Here is a 21,183-nt window from a genome sequence, read left to right on the forward strand (position 1 = left end):
ATTCAGATAAGTATAGAAATTTAATAGCGTATACAAGACATGCAATGACACACACAAACCATTTATTTATGTAGACCATATTTACATTCACCAATGATATATTGCATATCTTCAACTAGAATATGAACATATGCATGCATGTATGTGTGTCTAAAATGCCCATCATTGTATGCTAGTGTTCTTTATATCACTATTCATAGAAATTGTTTGTCAAATGTTCAGATAAGGCTTATATTTCATAATGAATTATTCTTGTTTGTTTATTTATTGTTGTTCATTGTTTGTTCATTGTTTGTGAAATGAAAATATTTTAAAATTGGGCATTTCCATTCTGGCACATATTACCATATATTCACTTGATGGAACCTACCTGACTTTTCATTATTAATCTGTTGTTTATGTACCATATTAACTTCCACTTTTTACATTTTCATACTGGCAAGGGACAGACAGAATTTGCTGAGGCAGATTTTTTACAGCTGGATACCCTTCCTGTCACCAACCCTCAACAGTTTTGAAGTATGCTAATATTTCCTCGTGGCTAGACATGTTTTTCACAGAAGGAAAATCTTACTTGCATGATGCTCAGTTCATTTAAACCACCACATGATGTCAAAACAAGCGTGTGTACACACACACACACACACACACACACACACACACACAACACACACACAGAGCAGACTTTTTTGAGTTTCCACCTATCAAATCCACTCACAAAGCTTTTGTTCTCCACAGGCAAGAGCAGAAGAAACTTTCCCAAATGAATGATGATAACAATTGAAAAGAACCAATTACTGGGCAAAAAAATTGTGGTCTTGGGAACTATGCTTCTTAACCACACCATCACATTGGTGTGAGTATGTCTGTTTTTCTATTGCAATGTAAAATGGTGTCTCAAGTTGTTTCTTTTCACACATAAAATACAACATAGCCATTTGGTGGATTAGAAATTGATGCAATAGGTACCATACTTTAATAAATATTTAAAATGAGAAAGCAACAAAAGTCTTGAGTGGCTGAAACCAGTAAGAGAATAAAAGAAAATGTCAGAAAGTATGAGCTTTAAACATTAAAAATGCCAAATTATGATTACATATGCAGTTAAAGAGAAAAAAACCCAAACTATTTGACAATGAACATTAGCTTCACCTCAGCAAATATGGGAGGCAACTCTATGCATGCTTTTTTCTATTTGCAACTCTCCTGCAAAATGCAGAATTATCATGACTTGCTAAAGTATTAGAGATCAAATAGCTTAGTAAACATACAGGAATATATTAGCATAGAATAATGAAAGTGATCAAAACAAAATTTATCTAGTTGAAATTAAAATACATTATCTTAGCTTGAATAATAAAAATGTACCTTGTTTCAATACTATCGTATCTGTCGTTTTATTTATCATTGTATAATTGAGGAAGAGGCCACTGTTTTCAAACGAAATCCACTCGTAATCAAAACTTTTGCCACTAAAAATTTGCAAATAAGGAAAAAATAATGTATGAATATTCATTACAATTGATTCAAAATCAATGTTTTACTTCAAAATTTATAAAGCATTTAGATTCCAAGTATAAACAACATTTTCTTTAGCCAGTCAATCAAGAAAATACAAGCAAACCACTAATTTATATCTATTTGTGAGTAGAATTTCTGTTTAAGAAAAACTAAAAAAATGATGTAACACACTAAACAACATATAAACTAACAGGTTTTTCTATTATCAGACAAGGCCTGAAATTATGGCAGGAGGGGACAATCAATTACATCAACCCCAATGCTCAATTGGTACTTATTTTATCAATCCTAAAGAGATGAAAGATGAAGTCAAGCTCAGCTGAATTTGAACCTGTAGTGTGATGGAGGAAAAGGACAATAGAAAAAGCAAACAGGAGAAAGAAATACAAAGACCTTACCTGTTGACCTAGGCAGGATGAGCAATCACTGTCAAGAAATAAACACATCCTTGCCTGCTGCCATTTCTGCTTGAACTGACTACATGTGCTTCCTGCCAATGCATGCCCCATGGCTGTCCCACAAGCCCCTGCAGTCTTCACTTCCATCTACCTCATCTACAATCACCTCCACCAGAACCACATAGCTCATCACAGCCCATAACACCACACGCCCATCCTGATCTACAGATCATTCAACTAGCTTTCCCACTCACTCCTCGCTCCTGAACTCACACCTTAACTGGTTTCATAATCAGCCAACCAGGGAGGAGGGTTCCACTCCCTCTGTGATTGCCGTGCGACCCTGGGACTGGCCTGAGTTCCTGGCATACTGCTGCTGGTTTCATCATCTTGTCTACTGATGCTGTCTTCAAATTCTTGCCTACTGTTGCTGTCTTCATCTTCTTGCCCACTGCTGCTGGTTCCATCCTCTGAAGCATGGACAATCTTCCGTACATCAAAAATGTGGCATGGCATACCATCAACAGAGACGTTGTTCTTCGAATTGATGGAGGTTATTCTTCCCTCTCCCCATTGTGCGTTTGGGGGTTTTACCCAAACTTCTTCCCTGACCTGCACAAAGGCATGCTCTTCTTCTGCCCCGGGTTGCATTGATGCAGTACACAGATGCCTCCACTCATACCTGAATATTGCCCTGTGTGGCACCAACACCTCAGCCTGTCCTGACCTGGGCGACATATTGTACCAAAATACGGCCTCGATTGGTGAAATGTGGCCCCTCTCTGCCATGGTCTTGATGGTACAATGATGCCTTTCCACCACCCCATTTCCACTTAGCCGATATGCTGCCCTGCTGCCATTTCTGCTCGAACTGACCACACGTGCTTCCTGCCCACGCATGGCTGTCCCACAGGCCCCTGAAGTCTTCATTTCTGTCTACTTCATCTGCAATCCCCTCCACCAACACCACATAGCTCATCACAGCCCATACCACCACTAACACCACAGAACCCACAATATAAAGATGGATGAAATGCCACATAGCATTGTGTCTGGAATGCTAATAATTCTGCCAGCTCACCAGCTTTCATATAAACTAATATTAAAAATATTTTGCAGTTATAAACTTTAATCAAGTAAAGGCCAGCTATTCTAATCCAGTTGGATCTCCTTGAGCTTCAATGTTTGATTTTTTCAGTCAGCTCTATATGTTCATAACTTATATTAGCTTCTTCACATAAGTTAATTATCATGAAGTGTAGATTTAACCATAAGAGTACAAAATAATTACATAAGATGCTTTAAAACATGAATAAATAAATTGTATATAACTAGGTTATATTCAATTAGGAAACATTTGCATGGTCATTATTATTTTAAAACAAAGATTAACTATCAATGTTATATAGAAACAAAAATCTTCAGTTGTTTAAACATTATTAATATATATTCAAATCCTATTTTATATAATTATTAATTATTAATCTGTATCTGGCAGGTTAGCCAAAATACTGGAAAAATGGATTTAATGCATTTCAGGACTTAGTTTTGTTTCATATTTAAAATCAAAACTACCAAATGGTTTGATTTTGAATTTTCAGTTGCCCAGAATCAATAAACTAAATACCAATATTATTATTGATATATTGTAGTCAAATAAATCAAATTCAGCTCTTCTTTGGGAAACTTACCCATATATCATTGTAAGAAATCAATATTTGTTATTGTTAAGAGAACAGAAGTACTAGATAATTATTTCTTGATAATACTTTCTTGTTATTGTTTATGATTTCTTAAGATCTGTTCTGCACATATTAATTGACTTTTAACAATTAATTGTGCAGTTTATATTTGTAATTAATATTTATTAAAGTAGAGGTGGTTGACACAAGTAAGCATCAGCTCAAAATATGTAGTTTTCAATGAAATGTTTATTCTGGGTTAAGATATTGCCAACTCTGTGTTTGCCTTTTATCTGTCCAGAGTAAATAAAGCAGACAGCAATGATTTGATCAAAAGAATTTCATAATTGCAATGTTTTATATTTTAGCTGGTACTTACAAGTTTTCAGTTGTCACATTGGTTTGAATTCTTAGATATTGTTCATACTTATCCAATAAGGAATTAAATAGTGCAATAGCTTGCAACATGTTGAGCTGAAAATCATAGAGCATTATGTTAATTAGGTAATTTATTACACAAAAGTAAAGGTAAATAAAAAACCAAAAATGCGTGAAAAGAGGAAATATATTATAGCCACGTTCAATTCTATTCATTCACATCTGTTTCTATAGAACATGAGTACTAGAATAGTGTTGTTTGCTCTGAGCAGAGATATAAGATTTTCATTTTATGATTTTAGTCAAAAGGAAGTTGGCAACAGGCCCTCTATGAATGGTGAAATTGATCCTGCAGATGTGAGTGTGAGTAGCAAAGACTAATTCTTCAGGTCCAGAAAATATGTCAGTCTCCAATAGTTGCTGACAAAGCTCAAGGGAGGTCCACATCTGAGATAGAACAGCTGCTATGCAGACAGACATCCAAAACTGTATCCAGAGAAGGGTCACTCAACTGATTGACAATAAATCACTAACACACATACTCTAGCCTCATGCTCACAGGCAAACTGTCTCTTCTCTCTGTCTTTTCTGTCACTACTATAATAGTGTTTGTTCCTTAGAGTTGGCTGGTCTTGTACCTCCTCCATTTAAGCACACCTGATCCAATTATCTCTCAACCTCTAATTACTTCTGTTGTGTCCACTCCTCCCTGGGCTGACACTAACTGCTTTTCCCAGCCCTTTCTCCCCAGAACATTGACCGACTGGAATCTTGTCCCTGTTCATGTCCTTCCTGCATCTGTTGAATTGCAACAATTTAAATGGAACATTAACAACATCAAAATCACCAGTCTTGGAAAACTTACAAAGGTCTTAGGCAATGCCAGTTCCTCCAGACTCAGCAAGTAAAAAGTAAATAACTCTCAATAAAGACTGTGAGGAGGTGGTATTGTTTGAGTTATCATTGCTTCATCAATGGTAGAAACTGTTGGTATTTACTTTGGTCCTCTGTGGTAACCCTCTCAGCATTGTACCAGTCAGTCTTCATCTCAGCAAGAAACCTCCTTATCAACCATGACCATGTGGCCAACCAACACGAGCCATCATCCCAACCAGATCCTCAGAGAAGAATGTATGATATGCAGAGAATGATCAGAGAAAATTTTAAACTTTCATTTAATATTTCTTCACATCAGTTAAAAACTGAAGAGAGCAAACTGGCCAAATCTCATCCTCAACAAATGTCATAGTAGTAGTAGCAGAAGAGCAGCATTAAGTCAAGTTAGAACCACTGTAGTTGTTAAAGCTGGTATAAGTTACAGCAGAGACAGATGTGTTGTTAGTAGTGGTGGTGATGGTGGTGCTGCTGCTGCTACTGCTGCTGCTGCTGGTGTTAGCAGCAGTAATAGCAATGTTCTGGTTAAATTAGTCATTTGGCCAATTCTTGTGTATTGTCAGTTTGTGCTGTTTAATTAGGACCACTTCAATAATTCATAGATTCCCTACATTGCATTCTGTGACCAAGGCAGTGGAAGCTATGAACTTGTTGGTGTTCACATACTTCACAATATGTTTCCAAAGATGATGCATTTAGAGCATTGTATTTTATATATTATGTAGTGCACAGGCACCTGGCTGTGTTATAGAACAGGTAGTTGGCTAGTGTGCATAGTTTCCTGTCATTGTGGGGGCTGCTTTCTGAGGGAAAGTTCTAAGTGGGATTCCTGTGTATTGAGTTATTTCCTATGAATAACTGGTCTCATTACAGTTTCCATCTGGCAAATTCATCCACAAAGCTTTGGTCAGCTTGAGGCTGTAGTAGAAGATACTTAACCAAGGTTCCACACAGTGGAGATAAACCCAAGACCACATGGTTGTGAAGCAGGCTTCTTACCCATACATACTTACTAACTCCCAGTTTCATGATCTTGACAATCTATTTAGCAATAATTCATCAAGTGAGGCTCAGAGTTAAGAGAGTGAATTTTTGGCTTCAGTTAAATGAATAAGCTCTTCAACATGTATTGGGTTATCTATTCTAATATCATATTGTAGGCCTGTAAATATCTCTTTTACTTGTTTCAGTCACTTGACTGCAGCCATTCGGGGGAACTGCCTTGAAGAGTTTTAGTTGAACAAATCGACCCCAGGACTTATTATATTTTTTAAAGCCTAGTACTTATTCTATCAGTATCTTTTGCCGAACCATTAAGTTATGGGGACATAATCACATCAACACTAGCTATCAAGTGGTGATGTGGAACAAACACAGGCATGAAGACACATACACATAGATATATACATAAATATGTATGTGTGTGTGTGTGTGTGTTTGTGTATAAGATGGGCTTCTTTCAGTTTCTGTCTACCAAATCCATTCACAAGACTTTGGTTGGCCTGTGGCTATAGTAGAAGATACTTGTCCAAGGTGCCATGCAATGGGACTGAACCCAGAACCATGTGGTTCAAACACACACACACACACACACAACACACACACACACTTACATACATACAATGAGCCTCTCTTAGTTTTATGTCCATCAAAATCCACTCACAAGGATTCTGTTCATCTGGGAATATAGTAGAAGACACATGTCTAAGGTGCCATGTAGTGGGACTGAACCTGAAACAATTTGGTTTGGAAGCAAACTTCTCAACCACATAACAGTTCTTGTGCCAAGTCATGCCTGTAAGTGTGTGGCTGTGTGTATACAGATTAATATAGATATCTCTTTACTCTTTTATTTGTTTCAGTCATTTGACTGTGGCCATCCTGGAGCACCGCCTTTAGTCGAGCAAATCAACCCCAGGACTTATTCTTTGTAAGCCTAGTACTTACTCTATCGGTCTCCTTTGCTGAACCACTAAGTGACGGGAACATAAACGCACCAGCATTGGTTGTCAAGTGATGTTGGGGGGACAAACACACACAAACACACACACACACACACACATACATATATATATATATATAATATATATATATATATATATACATACATATATACGACGGGCTTCTTTCAGTTTCCGTCTACCAAATCCACTCACAAGGCTTTGGTCGGCTCGAGGCTATAGTAGAAAACACTTGCCCAAGATGCCACGCAGTGGGACTGAAACCGGAACCATGTGGTTGGTAAGCAAGCTACATACCATTCAGCCACTCATATTTATAATTAAAAATTTATCATCTGAAAGTCTCCACTTTTTGCTTTCTCTCATTTTGCATGCATACATATATACATATTAGTATTTCATACATAAACTAACATATTTAATATATTTGATATATCTAATTTGTTTATCTGCATAATTACCTCTCTTTGTCTACACAGGCACACACACACACACACACACAGAATGAGAAAAGGCAAAATAGTTATAGCAAGAATACTTTTGATCATAAGCTTTCACAATCAGAGCTGACCTGGAGTGAAATAACAATGATGACATGTTAATAAAGTTTATTAAAAACTAACACAGAAAAGCTACATTCACAGCATATTTAAATCTTTAGTTTCCAGTACTTTTCTCTTTTCATTCTTATTGGCTTGTTCTGAAAGAATTGCTGTGCCCATGGCCCTCTGAGACCAGCAAGATCATTGCAGCTACACACTCCCTGCTGAGCTGGAATAATTTCACTTGCAACAAATTCATTGTTATTACCAACTTCAGATTTAATCATGATCCTTAACAACCATACAATTGTCTCAAAGACACTGCTTATTGCTCAGTGAACCATAAGAATTAAAACTTCTGACTCTTCAGTCACTGATCTGACATCTTTTATTATTTGTTCATTCTTTCCAACATTTCATTGAGGCTTGCTTCTTTTAAAATTCCATTTTGAATAAGTTTTATTGGTGTATTTGGATTGTAAGATTCTTGATGTGAATCTGTGTGTTGAAACAGTTTTTATTGTATCTTAGCAAGGTTATTATGCCAATACAAAACACATTCACTAGTTCTATTTCACCTCTTTATTATTCCTCAATTGGTTAACCAATTAACTGACCAATGTTTTTGATTAATCATTCAGTTAATCAATCAGTTTTACTTTGTAGTCTTGTGTGTAAGAGTGTGTGTGTGGTAAATGTAAAGCAATCCAAGAATTTGACAATATAATTCACTACCATAACTACACTGATAAGGGTGATCTAACTTGCTACAAATTTACTAACTGAAAAGAAATTCATTGGAAATAACTCTATGGCACAATGTTTTATGAGATCGTCATCCTACCATCACTGTCTTCTTCCCAGCTATTCCCACTCACCCTTGAATAATGTTATGCAGCCATGTATCTCCTGTGCCTGTCCCTCAGTCATACTTTAACTTCTCAACATCTGGCATAAAGCCACCTCCCTCTCAACAACAATCTCACTCAGTCGAGGGGTCTTTTTCTTTGTCTTGCAAGTTACTTCACTTGTGGTCAGTGCCACAAAAAAAGCACCCAGATAACACTCTGTAAAGGGGTTGGTGTTAGAAAAGACATCCATCTATAGAAACCATGTCAAAATTGACATTGGATTTCAAGGTCCTCTAGGTTGTTGGATCCTGTCAAACCATCCAACCTATGTCAGCATGGAAGACAGACATTAAATGATGATGATGATGATGATAGTGGTGGTGGTGATGATGATGATGATGATCATGATGATGTTGCTCACCTGACATTTATATGGTAGTTCTTTTTCCAGGACTTGTCTGGTATGCTTTCTATTCAGATAGTTCTTGACACATTTAGGTACAAATTTAGTGAGAACCGATAAGGCCTGGAGATAAACAATAAAACATACAAGTTGATAAACTACCACACAAATATATTAAAGTTTATAATATTAATAATTCTTTCTACTATAGGCTCAAGGCCTGAAATTTTGGAGGAGAGGGATAGGTCAAATACATCAACCCCAGTGTTCAAATGGTACTTATGTTTTTGACTCTTAAAAGATGAAAGGCAAAGTAGACCTCAGCAATGAACTCAGAACATACAGCCAGAAGAAATGTTGCTAAGAATTTTGTCTGGTATGCTAATGATTCTGCCAGCTCCCCACTTTCATAATTTTAATAATACTCAATAAATAGAAAAGATTATCTTGAAAAAAAATCTAAGAAATTTTTGCATGGCATTTAATGTTAAATATACACTTGTAAATAATGAATTCTAGATTTGCATGTTCTAACCTTTACACATATCTTTATGCATCTGTGCAGATCAGAGTGAAGTTCAGTCTCCATTTATCCTTAAGAAAGCTTTACAAAGTGGAAAAACAAATAAACTTTTAGATCAGTTCAAATACGTTTGTAACATATTTCACCTGCAAAATGGCTATTTTCACTGCAATTTGTCAAGAAGAAAAATTCACACTTTAAACAAAAAGTGAAAAACACCAAAGCCATTCAGAATGCTCCTTATGAACAGATATATGCATTTCATGTTATTTACACTCTCATCAGTATCAGATACCTAATGGAACAACTCCAAAATGATGAGAGATGAAGAAAAAGCAGTGTATATATTTTTTTAAACTTACCTTCAATTTGACAGCTTCAACATCAGGTGGGTCATTTGCAAAAATTCGCTTCTAAAATAACAAAAGAAACAAAATAATTTTACTGAAAGTGAAGTTTGTAATGTACAATGGAACATAAGGGGACATTTTATAAAAAAAATCTCTTAGGGCAGTGCAGTGCTCATGCAATATTTTTCTCTCATTTGTTGCAAGGTCTGCAAAAATGGAAGGAAGATCTTGAAATGAAGATGTGATGTGAAAGTTCATATCGTTTGCTAATTGCAAACCCAGTGATGCTGGAGCTGCAAAATCTTGCTAACTGCAAACCTAGTGGATGTGTGGCACTGTTTTTCTATATATTGCAAGCTGGAGTGAACTGCTGCAATGTCAAGCAGTTGAGTACCTATCACTGAAGATTATCAAAATGAGGTTGAAATCACATTATCAGGTGGTCTCAGTGCTAGATTAGTAGGGAGTACTCTCCCCACTTACAATATATATTGAGTGTGAAGTATGTTGAATAACCAGCTGAAGGAGGCATCCTCCTGGAGTTAAAATAGTAGTATTGTCTGTTTTTATAGAACACTCACATTTATGTGGCAATAAACATTACTTCTCAGCATAAACACTGCTTTCATTTCTAATAGAAATTTTCTTAAAGAGCTAGTTTACTGTGTGTGTGTGTGTGTGTACATACACAACTGGCACTCTGTTGGTTATAATATGTGCTCCAGTTGATCTGATCAACAGAACAGCTCGCTCCTGAAATTAACATGCAAGTGGCTGAGTACTACACAGACACATGTAACCTTAACATAGTTCTCAAGAGATTCAGCATGACACAGAATGGGACATGACCGGACCTTTGAATTACAGGGACAACTCATTCTTACCAGCTGACTGGACAGGAGCAATGTGAAATAAAGTGTCTTGTTCAAGGACACATGTGCCACCAGGAATTGAAGTCATGACCTTATAACTGTGGGCCAAATACCCTAACTACCAAGCCATGTGTCTTCATCATCATCATCATCATCATCATATATATATATGAGGTAGACTCAGGAAGACATGGGATGAGGTGGTGAAGCATGACCATTGATAATTGGGCCTCATAAAGGCAATGACAGGAGACCGAGACCTTTGGAGATATGCTGTGATTGAGAAGACCCAGCAACTAAAGTGAGATCACAGCCACGCATATCCGGCCTAGTTAAGAGTATTCCTGATGCATTGTGCTATATGATATGCTTGAGAAGACCTGTTAAGTCAAGTAAAACCAATATCATAGCTGTGGCTCCCATGCCAGTGGTATGTAAAAGGCACCATCCAAACGTGGCAAATGCCAGTACCCACTGACTGGTTCCCATCCTGGAGGCACATAAAAGGCACTATCCAAACATGATTGACACTAGGACCACTTGACTGGCCTCTGTGCCGGTGGCATGTAAAAAGCACCATCCAAATGTGGTTGATGCTAGGTTTGCCTGACTGGCTCCTGTGCTGGTGGCATGTAAAAAGCACCATCCAAACATGGCTGATGACAGTACCCCATGACTGGCTCTGGTGCCAGTGGCATGTAAAAAGCACCAACCAAGCCTGGCCGATGCCCATACCCCTTGACTGGCCCCCACGCCAGTAGCATGTAAAAAGTAGTTACTGGATGTGATCAATGCCAGGCCCACCTGACTGGCTCCTGTACCAATGGAATGTAAAAAGCACCCACTACACTCTCGGAGTGGTTGGCATTAGGAAGGGCATCCAGCTGTAGACACATTACCAGATCAGATTGGAGCCTGTTGCTGCCACTGGCTCTCCAGACCTCAGTCAAACTGTCCAACCACACACGTTAGATGATGATGATGATGATATATATATATATATATATATATATATATATATATATATATACACATACACATTTATGAATATGTGTTGCAAGATTCCTGATGTGAAACTGTGTGTTGAAACAGATATTGTTATATTTTGGGGTGGTCATTTTTTTTTTTTTTGCCAAATAAAGACATGTACTAAGCAGAGAATGGATTAAGTGGTGAATGGACCAAGCAGAGTGGGAGAATACATTTGGACAGAAAAGGTCATTGAAGAGGTCATAGATATGTGACAAAAGATTTCCAGACAATGGACATAAGATAAAAATAAGAACAGAAATAAATGAGTGAAGACTGAATATACAGTGTGTGTTTATTTGACAAAAGGAAAATGACCATCCTGAAATATAACATATATATATATATATATATATATATATATATATATAGCAAATAAGAAAATGGAGAAGCACATTAGTCGGTTCATCAAGTTTAGGATATTAAAATGTTGACTTATTTATTTGTGTATTAAAAAGTTAATAGCCTGAATATGAAGGAGTATTGCTGAAGCTTCAAAATCTTACATCCATTAATTTCAATGTTTCTTATTAACAATTGTATTGTTTCTTTCCACCTAAACTGACATCTGATTCTTCAAAGATTTCAAAAGTGACTAGTAGAGGCTTCTCTTGAAAATCAACAAAATTTAGCATTGTGGTATAGCACTCAACAACGTTCATGCCAACATAGTTGTTATATTAGAGGAAGATGGTCCAGCTTTATCAACAACGCAAAAGTGGGCAGCTGAATTTAGGAGGAGCAGGGAGAGTCATTAAGATGACCTAAGGTCTGGACATCCTGCAACTGTCACAACTGAGGAAAATATTGCATGTGTTCATCACATGGTGACAGATGACAGGCAATTGACTATAAATCAAATAGCCAATGGCATTAGTATATCTTGTGAGAGAGTTAAGAATATTCTGCATAAGGAACTTGGCCTAATGAAGGTTTCTGTTGGGTGGGTGCCATGTCTTCTGAGACCTGATCAAAAGTACATGGCTGATCATATCATGGGAAAATCTGACATTGTTTGTAACAGATTTAGTTGGTTTCTTTGAACATTTCCTAACCCAGGATGAGCTTTGGGTTCATCACTTTGAGTCAGAGACAATGAGACAATCCATGCAATGGAAACACCCCTCCTCACCTGCTCCAAAGAAGGCCAAGGTCTTTTCATCTACAGGGAAGGCAATGGCCTCAGTTTTTTGTGATGCAAAAGGCATTGTGTTTATTGACTATCTTGAAAAGGGTCACACCATCAATGGAGAGTACTGTGCCAACTTGCTGAGGCAGTTACAAAGGGCTATCAAGACCAAATACCCATGAAAACTGATGGAAGGGGTCGTGTTTCATCAGGGCAATGATCCTGCACACAAGTCCTTGGTTTCAATGGCTGCTGAGCATGACTGTGGCTTTGAACTGGTTGATCAGCCTCCCTATACTCTTGATTTGGCCTCATCTGACTATCCTCTGTTCTCCAATATGAGAAAACATTTGGTTGGGAACCAGTATTGCAGGGATGATTATGTTATAGCTGCTGTTGATGGCTTTCTTGAGCAACAGGATGAAAGCTTCTTCACCAATGGGATCCAAGTGCTGCAACACCAATGTGTGGACCACAAGGGGTGTATGATGAAAAATAAACCTCATTTGGTCAGCCTATGAACTTTTCAGCCAACCCTTGTATGTATAGCATCAGCTTTAGTAGGATTTATATGGTCCTTAAAAGATAAAAACACAAAATTTGATACTAAATGGCAAATAATACGTAGGGTGTTACCTTATATAACTAGGAATAGAAAATGAAATTCATGTTTGGAAGAAATTTTCCACATCTTTACCTCTAAACACAAATTATTGAATAATAGTCAAGAATTAGCTCTAGAATGCTTGCATTATCTCAAAATAGTGTTCAAATGTTTCCCCAATAAAAATTTTTATTAAGACATTACTTACATAAGAGACTCTTCAAAATTTACCTGAGCAAAGTTTGTAGATTTACTACGTTATAAGGCCCAAAAAGAAAATGACCCTCCCCAGACACAACAGAATATGCTTCCACACACACACTCATATAAAGAATCTTGCAAACCAAATCTAAAAACGAGATTTAGTGCAGTTATCCTTTAATAATCTAGTAGTAATTTTTACCCTTCCTCCCATACCTTTACTCAATTATTTCTTGATCTTCAATTCATAAATTTATTAATTCCTCATAATATATATATTTATCATTAAAGTTCTTGGTTTGTGGGTGATTCTTTTCTTGACCTAGTCTGGACTTCAACAGCTACTAATTCCTTTCCATGCTTAATATTTCCTACATAAAATATTTACTAAAATACTTAGTAAAAATATTTATTAGGATCTAGCAAAGTATGGTTTGCTGTATGTGATAATGGTTCGCTGAAGGTCACCAGTGTAACGGTTAGTGGAATACCACCACCTTAACATAGTTCATTAGTTATTAGTTTGACAGAAGTTGTTCTCACGTTAGGTTGACTCCATGCTGGTTGAAGATGACGATATCGGCAACGGAGTTGTTGATAGTCATGTGCAACAGACAGACATCGTTAACAGTATTCATTCAACGGTGATGATATACAATAACAACTCACTTTAAGATTAAAAGTTTTAATTGTAGTAGTGAGTTACACATGAATTGCCTTGCATAGAGTTCTGTATAGAGATGTGCAGTGTTTGTGTGAAATGTCTATGAAGGAACGTGTGAAGACATTAGTTATGCTTTGTATATATAAAAAGAAGACTTGATAGAAGTGTTTCTAGATAGCTTGAGATAACGACATTGAGTTTGGTCTATTCTGTCAGTGCATGTGGATGAAGAATAAGGTCTGCTTTAATGTGATAGAACAAAACTACATGCCAGGAGTCCTTTAGAAAAACAAGACCAGGAACTGAAAGGAACTCCATCAAACATGGCAGCAGGCTACACTATATAAGTGACAATCGGGTATAGCAGAGAATACCTGTCCGAAGGAGCTTGTTAATTCAGCCAATCACAGACTGAGTAGAGCTGTAAACCAACAGTGTCGTTTGAACCTACCCTAAGATCCAAAAATGCATGTTTTAACTTAAGCTAATGCAGACATGCTACAGAGCCACCCTCAAAGAATAAACTGGTAGGCAAAATAAATGATACAAATGAACAATACAAACGAAAGAAATGTAGCATGGAAAGATGGATAATGAAATAAGTGTGAGAGCACTGTGCTTCAAATGAGTAATGCAAAAGAGTATGAAAGAACTTTCGTAATACTGCCTGACCTCTGAGTTGGTCTTATGGGAGTCTAAAGCCCAAAGAGAGATGAACAAGGTCATGTAGTCAGCAAAACTTGATGTGCAAGCATGGTTAACTTACATCTAGCTAAGTGGAAATCATGGGAATACAAAAAATCAAGTTACATGAGAGAAGAATATTGGCTGCTGTGAGAATGAGCACAGCTAAGAATTTGCCTGCAAAACAGAGAGTCATTTGCAGTGGCAAAGGCAGTAGGTGCTAGAAAAGTGACAGTAACTAATAGAAGCTGGGCAAAAATCTCACAGGAGAGGCAATACAAAATACTAGCAAAGCAAGTCAGGTCATGAAGATAGTGGCAAAAGAAAGAAGTTCCAACATGCAAGAAATTTGGTGTTGATCAGGCACTAAAAGAAGAAAATGCATGAAAAAATGCAAGGAATGCTATGTGAAGCCAAGAAAAATGCATTGATAAGAGGTGGTGTGTGCATCCTACAAACCAGTGAAGAAAACGCATGTCATAACATGCAAAACAGCTTTTGCCGGATGAGAAAAGGCTTGAGAAAAATTTTCAGTTAGAATAACCCACATATGTTATATGTTGTGTAATGTGTCATTATGTTGAGTGAATGCGTGTGAATAAATGAAATATAACAATATAGGCATGTACAAACATAACATAGCAAATAAATGCAACATACTGAAATAAATGGAGCAAAACAGAGAAAAAAAAATGCAAACAAAAAGATGAAAAGTCTATGAAGAAGAGTTTATACAGTCTGAAAAGAAAAAGTTCATGTGTGACGAACACACAGATACATCTTGACATTGCCATTAGGAGAAAACTGCACGTGGTGAAGGAAAATGGCCGTAGATGCATGTTCTAACTTGGGTTCACCACTGTGGCATGGGACGACTGCTCAGGGTCATCAACTAGACTATATTTATAGCTGTACTATAGTTATATTGTAACTAACATAATATGAACCCCTTTCCCTGGTTACTAGAAATAAATTTTTGCATCTCCTATGTAATTTCTTACTAACATAGCCAATCTTAACGTATCTATTTGTCCTGGAAGTTCTATCTGTCTATATCGTTTGCAGCCAATGAGCAAGCACACTTTGACCTAGTTTGCACTTTCATGACTACTAAACTCTTTCGAGATAACCCTTTAAAACATTAGTGTCACTCTAGGGTTAAATCATAATAATCTTTACAACCATATTGTATTTCTCAACTACCTTTGCTAAACACATGTATCCTCCACCAAAGATATACATAGAATAAGACCATCAAAATCCCTTATACTTCAGTTTGCTTCAATGACCTGTAATAGTAACACCTTCAACTTGGATGAAGTCATAATGCGACTGAAACAACAGGATGCTACTGGATACCACAACCTAGGATACCTACACAGTTGAAACACATATTGGACAGAGATTTAAAGAGAATATCTTGTATACATGTACAATTCTCCATCCTTATTTTAGATCTTGTGTGTGTGTGTGTGTGTTTATATATGTATGTATCTATGTGCTTAACAATCATTGTTGGTTTGTTTATGTCTCCATAACTTATTTCAGCAAAAGAGACTGGTAGAATATGTACCTTGTTTTAGAAAAATAAGTTCTGGAATAGATTTGTTCGACTAAAATAAACTGATCAAAGTAGTGCTCCAGCATGGCCACAGTCCAATGACTGGAAAATTTTAAAAAAATAAAAGATAGCGTAGCTCAAACCAAACATTTTGGTATTTTTTTCTTTTTAAATAGAAGTCAGTCAAAGTATTCATAATTTTGAATCCTTTAAAAAGAAACACAAGAAGTAAATGACAGAGGAACCAACCAGCCACTTCAGAATCTATTCCATACATACTTATCATGCAATGGATCATATAAAATATGAACTATAAATCAACAAACTAACTTCTTGTACAAAGGAGGTGTTGTAACTGTAAAAGATTTTTTCTTACTAGAATATAAAGAAAAAAAAATTAAAGCAAACATCAATCTTACTTTAGTTTGTGGCTTCTTTTCTTTCGGCTTCGATTTTCCACCCTGAAATATAAATAACATAAACCAAATAATTTAAATTTAGAATATTTTTCTCCAATTATCATGAAAATGTCTTAAAATCAAATTTATAAATTTGTTTTTATGAAGAGGTGTTTATACATATATATATATATATATATATATATATATATATATATATATATATATATATGTATGTATGTATGTATGTATAAACATTACTTAAAGCAGTGATTCTCAACAAGAGTCTATATGGCCCTTGGGGGTCCACATAAGATTTTGATGATAAATTTATGCCCAATAAATTGGTTATATTTCTACAATACACAATATGTTTCAACACCGTTTTTTAAGAGACAGATGGTATAGGTAGAATTATTGGGGTGGGAATGGGAGGGTAGAAGTGGACAGGACATAAGAGGGACAAAACAAAGAGGTCCAGATTGGAGAGAGAGAGAGAGAGAGAGAGAGAGAGAGAGAGAGAGAGAGAGAGAGAAGGAGATGAAGAATGTACAGATAAGGGAAGGTAGAGTGTATTGGGCACGGACTGTTTGATGTAGTCTCAGCAAGTCTTCTGCACTCAAGGCCCGTGTCTCACTCACTACCATTCATCATTGAGGTTGAATACAAGTTTCATACAATCTATAACTTTGAGTGAGAAAACCTTTGTTGCTTGCAAAGATAATAAGCACTTGAACTTTTTCCAGTTTGTTCTTACCCTAGCTACTAAACTTTCAGAGCAACCACTTCTTTTATTAATTATGCTCCCTTAGAAATAGAAGCTGTCAACTACTCTTAGTAATAATGCTCAAACATTTATCACAATTTGTCATTCCAGTTTTCAAAATGGAAGCAGGCCCAAAGTCACTCGCCTCTCTTAAAGTATTTGAAAGTATTTGAAAGGATGGTGAAATCAAGAACAACTGGCTTCCTGGTGAGTAACAGTCTCCTAAATTACAACCAACATGATTTTTGTTGCGACAGAGACTGACTACCTTAAACAGCTTCTGCATTAATTTGATGACATCCTTAACCCTTTAGTATTCAGATTTCTCTGGCAAATCTAATGCTTTTTTATTCACATTGTCTTGAATTAATCATACATTACCTCATAGCTTTGAGATTTCAGTGATATGATTGTTTATTTTTACTATGACATTGTAAGGCAGGTGTGAAATGTTGGATCTGTCCAGTTTGAACATAAAAGAGGCAGAATATTTTGGTCAGATATGGCCAGTTTGAACACTAAAAGGTTTTAAAGTTTTGATTGAGGACTCAAACTCTGACATTATATTTCTTGACTTCATCAAAACCTTTGACAGAGTCAACCACAATTTCCTACTGTTAAAATTGCCCTACATTGAAATCTGTAGAAAACTGCTGCACTGGTTCAAGTATTTCTTGGTGAGCAGAATCCAACAGCCTATATTCAATGGAACCCACTCAAACCCAGCAAAAGTTACCAGTGGTGTCTCCCAAGGAACTGCAGTAGGCCCGCTTCTCTTCATAGGCTATACAGACACATATCAAATGTCATCAAGCTCAGTGAAATAAAAATATTCACAAATGACTCAAGCTTCAAAAAATTATTAATGGAGAAGAAGATCAAATAAAACTTCTCCAGCCTAATCTACATGCTGTAAGCCAATGGGTGAACAAACGAAAACAACATGCTGCTAAATTAGGGAAAATTTGAATTCATGCACTTTGGAAAAGAGAATGTTTTCAAATAGCCATGCTCTCTTTCTTCACAAGAACCAATGACAATAACCAACAATATAAGAGATTTAGGAGGAACTGTGACAACCTCAGCTGAAGCAACCACATCAACTATAAAGTCAATATGGCTTGCAAGATGAGTTTCTAGATCCTCAGAACTTTCTGGTCCAGAGATATGAGTGTCATCATCCCCTTTTCTCTGCCTTTGTATGGTCATAGCAAGAATACTGTTTCCCACTGGGATCTATTCATATCAAATAAAACATAATGAAAATTGAGATACCCCAGAAAACAAAACAAAAAAAAAATTAATAGAATATTAAATAGCATTCAGATTTCGAACATCTCTCAAAAGCCTCAACTGTAGGCATACTTTTCTAATGGTACTGAACTGTGTTCCATTCTCAATTTCCAGAAATTCTAAAGATGTAGGAACTTTCATATGTTGAAACAATTAAACAAAAGGCTCATTAAAAATAAACTTATTTGGGTAGATTGTGTCAATGCATCTGAGAGTATCACTTGATCAAACAACCAGATACCTAGGTATGAATAAACCTCCATTTTCTTTGGTCCTACCAAATGTAATATCTTGGAAGATTGCAGTATAGAAGAGCTTGGGCAAATTGATCAATTTAACATACTTGAAAGAGCACTGTGAACTTGGAATAGGTCTTCGCTGGATGCAGTTATAGGTATTTTCCTAAGTAAATTAAACCTTTTCACTATTTTTTAGATAAACATTGAAATGCATCACACTCAGGTGCTGTTCATGGGTAATTTCAAGATTCTTTACCCTCTGTCATTGATATTGGTTTCAAAATTTGACACAAGGGTAGCAATTTCAGGGGAAGAGGCTAAGTCAATTACATCGACTCCTGTGTTCAACTGGTACTTAATTTATCAACCTCAAAAAGATGAAAGACAAAGTCAATCTCAGCAGAATTTGAACTCAGAACGTAAGGATGTATGAAATGCTACTAAGCATTCTGCCTGGCATGCTAATGATTCTACTAGCTTGCCATCTTACCCTCTGTTATCAATATTGATATAACTTCCTATTGGTAAGGCATAATTTCATCAAGATGGTTTCAGTCTGATTTTTGGACTGAGAAACATAACCTGACCACTTCTACCAATAAAGTCAACTGGATCAGATTCATAAGTTGTGTTTTTGCTATATTCAAATGATGCTATATTCAAATGATGGTCTTTCTTCAACTTTCCACTCTTCTTTTCTTGTTGTTTGATTTCATGGCTTGGCTTCTGGAAGACAATTTCCTTCTTCAACATTTTCATTTTGTCTTGATCTTTTGTTGACTGTCCCTATCCATTCAGCATGATTCATATTACGAGGGGCGTTCAATAAGTAATGCCCCTGACCCACTTCCCATAGCAGTAGAGCAACGAAACTTGGCACAGTTATTAGTCTTTTTCTACATAGGAACCACCCAGAGTTACGCATTTCTCCTATCATTTGATGCGGCTCTGGAGACCGTTTTTGTAGAAGAACCCAGCTTGGTCCTCCAACCTCAACGTGACTTCAGAAATCAAGGCTGCATCATCTGGGAAACGCTTTCCTTTCAAAAACAACTTCATGATTGGGAAGAGGTGAAAATCAGAGGGTGCAAGGTCAGGAAAGTAGGGGGGATGGGAGGAGTTCATAGCCATACGCCTGTGCTTCTGATCTGGCGACAAGCGAGTTGTGGACGGAGCATTGTCCTGTAGGAGGAGGATGCCTTTGCTGATCTTACCCCACCTCTTGATTTTGATAACTTCTCTTAATTTCCTCAAAAGTGAAGCATAATAAGCTCCTGCAATCGTGGTACCCTTTGTCAAGAAATCTGTCATCACTACTCCGTCCTGGTCCCAGAAGACTGTGAGCATGACCTTGCCAGCGGAGGGCTGCACCCTTGCCTTCTTTGGAGGAGGTGAGTCATGGTGCTTCCACTGCATTGACTGGGCTTTGGTCTCTGGATCATCGTGATGGACCCAGGTTTCATCTTGTGTAATCAGTCTTTTGAAAAATTTTGACTCATCTTCTTGGCACATCTCCAAATTCACCCTCGAGCACTCGACGCGTTCTTGCTTCTGGAAAGGCGTGAGCAACCTGGGAATCCATCTGGCAGACACCTTTTGCATATGCAAATGGTCATGAATGATAGTTTCCACAGACCCGTTACTAATCTTGACCTCATGGGCTATTTCGCGAATAATTATGCATCGATCTTCCAAAATGGCAGCCTCAACTTGACGGACAGATGCCTCATCAATGGCAGAAGGGGGCGACCAGATCTGGGAGCTGTTTCCACAGAGTTCCGACCATGTTTGAATTCACGATGCTAGCGTTTTACAAGGTCATATGATGGGGCATCATCACCATAAGTTACTTTCATTTCATCAAAAGTCTCCCGTGGTGTGCGTCCTTTCAAATACAAAAACCGGATCACTGCTCGACACTCAACAGGCTCCATTTCACACTTGACTCGGTTCAAACACCTGTAAATCAGAAACCACAATTAATTCAGAGCTGTAATTTGCCACTTATTCTATAGAGATATAAATGATTGCACATGCAAAATTTCAGCTAGATCAAACAACTGCAAGTGGGTCAGAGGCATTACTTATTGAACGTCCCTCGTACCTAGCCATTGCAAAAATGCTCTTCTCATTTTTAAATTCTGGAAACTTTTAATGCTCAAACTTTTGAAGATGAACAGCTTAAGATTTTCTTTTTAGTCTTACACTAAAAGTAAAATTTTGAACTTTTGAGAGACAAA

General features: G+C 36.9%; 1 protein-coding gene across 1 annotated transcript in view; it reads right to left on the reverse strand.

Annotated features, from left to right (window-relative positions):
• Positions 1-21,183, reverse strand: part of LOC115210519 (cilia- and flagella-associated protein 54-like) — a 229,776-nt gene that overhangs the window by 85,442 nt on the left and 123,151 nt on the right. Inside the window, exons 31-35 of the mRNA XM_036502203.1 lie at positions 16,667-16,708; positions 9,516-9,566; positions 8,649-8,753; positions 3,981-4,075; positions 1,369-1,472 (exon numbers count right to left, since the gene is read on the reverse strand). Coding sequence (XP_036358096.1) covers positions 1,369-1,472; positions 3,981-4,075; positions 8,649-8,753; positions 9,516-9,566; positions 16,667-16,708 — 397 coding nt within the window. The remainder of the gene's footprint in view (positions 1-1,368; positions 1,473-3,980; positions 4,076-8,648; positions 8,754-9,515; positions 9,567-16,666; positions 16,709-21,183) is intronic.

This window comes from Octopus sinensis, linkage group LG4, assembly GCF_006345805.1.
Source record: "Octopus sinensis linkage group LG4, ASM634580v1, whole genome shotgun sequence".
NCBI lineage: Eukaryota > Metazoa > Mollusca > Cephalopoda > Octopoda > Octopodidae > Octopus > Octopus sinensis.